The sequence below is a fragment of the Gavialis gangeticus genome, unplaced genomic scaffold (assembly GCF_001723915.1).
Source record: "Gavialis gangeticus isolate Ggan-Ray unplaced genomic scaffold, GavGan_comp1, whole genome shotgun sequence".
NCBI lineage: Eukaryota > Metazoa > Chordata > Crocodylia > Gavialidae > Gavialis > Gavialis gangeticus.
Window position 1 is genome coordinate 187,776,040 of NW_017728992.1, and position 4,241 is coordinate 187,780,280.

Genomic DNA, 4,241 nt, shown 5'->3' on the forward strand with positions numbered 1-4,241 from the left:
AAAAAAAAGGGGGGGGGGGGGGGGGGAGGAATATATTTTCACAACTAACTTACTGTTCAGTACCCTGTAGATACATAATACTTGACATCTGTAGCTGTTCCTACATTGTATGACCTAGCATATACTTTAGATCACCAATGACAAAAATAAATCCATCCAAAATAATGTGCATAACAGCTTACTTTCAAAAATGTAAGATTCTTATGATGGAATTATTTTTAAGCTTCCAAAAATAGGTGTAAGAAAATATTATTTTACATCCATATATTACATAGCGAAATAATATTTGTTATGAAAAAGATTTCAGGACTACAAGGAACAGCAGCGAAACATGTGTTTGTGGTCTTGATTTAATCCTAGTTCCATCTTATTCCTTCTGAAATAAACTTGATAGATCAAAATGCTTCCCTTCAGTCTTGTTTAGGAAAGCATCAGTGACAGGTTCAGCCTTACACACTTTAATGGTGGCAGAGTTAGTAAAAGTGTGCTGACAGCCACATGTTAACCTTATCGCAGTTAAGATGTGGCTAATTCTCATGCTTTTTGAGCAGTGTAGCGTGTGTGCTTAATGATCACAATAACTGGAGTATGACTCAACTGCATATTCAGGAAAAAAAAATCATCAGTACAGAAGCCTGAGCTCCAGCATTATAAAGGGAGCTTTATGTTAAATTCTCCTTAGAAGCTAAGCATTCCAAAACCAAAAATAAAACATGGAAATTTAAGGGGAAAAAGGTACAGTGTGCTTTGTGTAACCCTAAAGAGCTACACCCCACCCCCCATAAATAAGTTTCTTCCTAACACAAAAGTATTTTCTTTTGGAAGGCAGGGCTTAAGAGTCTCAATAATGGAAATCTATCTGGATCCCATTTTCTTTTCATACACATGAAAGCTACTTTATATAGTCTTAATTATTCAAAGTGGGTATTTGCTTATTTGTGATTGACAGACTTCTCTCCCTAATCTTGAGAAACAGAGATTGCTGTGTACAGCTATGCTGCAAGCAGCAGAGTAAACAACTGCAGGGAAAACAATTACTTTTAATACACTGCTTAATTACACTGTAAGTTTCCTTCAAACTATTAATTTCCACTCCATAAATGAACTCCAGCTCATCCTCAAGCTGGCTTCTAAAGCCATGGGTTTAAAGGGTGGGGGTGGAAGAACATATTAACAGTCCACAGAAGCAGCATATACCAAAAAATATTTAGACTCTTGCAATGAAGATCTGGTATTACTGTGAACCCGAATGAGAGGGAGGAGTGGAGATAAGAGTTCAAAAGAAACTGCTCTATGTAGAAGTAGGTAGGAAGTGCGAGAGGCAGGTGAAACCTTGCCCTCCACATACATTTATTTAGTTGACAGGCTACTCAAGCCACTTTAAAGGTGGGTCACACAAAAGATGACTACTTCCTCTTTCCTCTGCTCAGCTCTGTACCATGAAAACTTAAGGGGAAAAGCAGAACTTCGAACTGATTCCTCATTAGGGATTTACTTGTAGTGAGAGAAAACAGAATTTCCCCAGGTTTGAATGCACTTCCCAGTCTGAGAACTTATTTCCTTCCCTTGCCCTAAACATGGGGCTTTTCCCCTCCCAAATATTTCCTGATTTAGCTCTGCTTTGAAACCTTTGTAGAAGGCCCCCTTGATCTCACCATTTGAGATTTACCAGTTAACCACTGGCCCATACATCCACGCCAGTGGGATCTCACATAGGTTGTATTCCTGATGATTAAAAGCTTCTGCAAACTCCCATGCACACTACAGCATTAAAACAGACCAAATGCAGCGTTCAGACCAGCTGGAGCCTCTGGAGTTTGGCCAGAACATAAAACCACCCCTCACCACTCGAACTTCTCTGAACACATTAAGGTAGCTGAGGACCGGCTTCCAGGCCCCAAATCCTGCTCCCGCAGAAACCAACTAACTTCACTAGAGCGAGATCAAGGGCATCATGAGCACTGGCATTTAAACACATCACACTGCACAAGTTAGAGTCCCGATTACATCCAGGCTTGCTGGATTTTCTCCCTCACCCCTTCAGGGCAATTCACCAGTCCTACTGTACTTAAAAGCCAACCATACAGAGAGGAAGGGAGTCTCCCTCAAATAGGGCATTATTGGATGCATCAAACCCCATTTCACCTTCACAGTTATGCATCCCTTTGAGGATGGGAAGCCACAAAGGTCTCCCGCCAAGTCAGGAGACCGTTGCCATGATATCAGTAGGAACTCAACTACAAAAAAGAGGAGAGAGAGGGGGGAAAGGGAAGAAAAAAAAAAAAAAAAAAAAAAAAAATCAACGCACTGCCAGTGACAACAATGAATCCTGCCCGTGCACACTACAAGCCTGCATCTTGCCAGGTGCTGGCTCCTGTTTAAGTGCTGGTTGGCCTCAGCTCCCACTGAAGCGAGCAGCACTTGAAGACAGTGGGCGCTGGGTAGCGCCAGACCTGGCTGGCACCTGAAAACTGTGGATGCCGGGGAGTGCCAGGCCCAACTGGAAAGTGAAAACAGTGCCAGGAAGCACTAGGCCTAGCTGGCACCTGAAAACCATGGGCACCAGGTTGCACCAGACCTGGCTGTCACCTTAAAATCATAGGCGCCATGTAGTGCCAGACCTCACTGGCAGGTGGAAATAGTGCCAGGGAGCCCCAGGCCTGGCTGCCACCTAAAAAGCGGAGGCATCAGGTCCCACCAGACCTGGCTGGCACCTGAAGACGGTGGATGCCAGGCAGCACCCAGGCCTGACTGGGAGGTGAAAACAGTGCCAGGGAGCACGAGACCTGCCTGGCACCTGAAACCCGTGGGCACCAGGTTGCACCGGACCTGGCCGTCACCTTAAAATCGTGGGCGCCGTGCAGTGCCGGACGTCACTGGCAGGTGGAAATAGTGCCAGGCAGCACCAGGCCTGTCTGGGAGGTGAAAACAGCACCAGCGAGCACTAAGCCTGGCCGGCACCTGAGCCGTGGGTGCCACGCAGCAGCGCCAGACGGGTGGAAGTCATGCCGGGGCGCACCTGAAAAGCCCGCGCCGACGCTTCGGAGCAAGGGGCCGCGTCTCCCCGAGTTCCGCCCTCAGCCAGCGCGGCCGGCACCCTCGCATCCGCCGGCGGCCCCGGGGGGCTACTGCTTGCCGCCCTCCTCCTCCTCCTCCTCCTCGCCGTCCTCCTCGGCGGCCTGCAGGTGGGCGGCCAGCTCCTGCAGGACGGCGGCGCGGCCGAGCTGGTCGTTGCGGCGCTTCTCCATGATGAGGTCCTCCAGGCTCTGGAACTCGAGCGTGTGCGCGCGGCGCTGGCCCAGGCGCAGGTGCAGGCGGTAGGGCTGCTTGCCGATGCGGAGCTCGCCGCCGATTTTGAACTCGCGCCGGCCGTAGCGGCACCAGGCGGCGAAGCACTCGGAGTTGCGCCAGCTCAGCTCGCGCTCCTTGCAGCCCACCTGCTCCAGCGCGTTGCGCACCACGGCGGCGGGGCTGAGCGCGGGGTAGCGGTACAGCGCGTTGGCGATGCGGCCCCGCCGGCCCTGGCTGGCGTCCGTCAGGAAGCTGCTAAGCACCTCGAGGCGCTGCAGGTGCACCACCTGGAAGTCGCCCACGTACACGGCCCAGTGCGGGTACTGCGCCGGGCACACGAACTCCACCAGGTCGCCCGGCTGGCAGCGGCTGAGCAGGTGCTCGGCGCTGTAGGTGCTCAGGTCGGCGGCGTCCGGCGGCGAGAAGCCCTTGTGGTAGATGCACTCGTCGCGGTAGTAGACGGAGCACTCCAGCTCGTGCAGCCGCGGGTCGTAGGGCTGCTGCTCGCCGCCGCCGCCGCCCGCCTCCTGCCCCGGCTCCAGCTCCTCGTCGTCGGTGGAGAAGATGTAGGAGACGCCGATGCGGGGCCCGTCGTCGCGCTCCGCGCCCGCCGGGTCCGCCGTGGGCACCTCCTTGTAGCTCAGGTGGGTCAGCTTCTCCACCTGGTTCCCCATGCCCCTCCCGGCTGCAGGGCGGAGCGGGGCGGGAGCCGGCCCGGGCACCTGTTGGCGGCTCTCGGGCCGGGCTCCGGCGCCTGCCTGCAGCCGGGGCTGAGCAACAAGCGGAGACCGGGGAGGGAGGGGAGGAGGGCTGCTGGCTCCGGCGGCGTGTGCGGGCGCCCCGGCGGGAGCTCAGCCCCCAGCATTTAAAGCGCCCGCGCGCCTTTTCCTCCGCGCTTGTCCTGGCCCTGTCCCGGGCCGCCGCCGCCCGCCCCGGCTTGCAACTCGCCC

General features: G+C 53.6%; 1 protein-coding gene across 1 annotated transcript; it reads right to left on the bottom strand.

Annotated features, from left to right (window-relative positions):
- Positions 1-2,899: 2,899 nt before the first annotated feature.
- FAM84B (family with sequence similarity 84 member B) lies at positions 2,900-4,222 on the bottom strand. Its single transcript, XM_019528157.1, has one exon. It carries the CDS (start codon positions 3,963-3,965, stop codon positions 3,126-3,128), a length of 840 nt encoding a protein of 279 aa, XP_019383702.1. The 5' UTR covers positions 3,966-4,222; the 3' UTR covers positions 2,900-3,125.
- Positions 4,223-4,241: the final 19 nt, after the last annotated feature.

Coding starts and splice junctions, on each gene's coding strand:
- FAM84B (XM_019528157.1), bottom strand. CDS start 3,965: ATGGGGAACCAGGTGGAGAAGCTGACCCACCTGAGCTACAAGGAGGTG.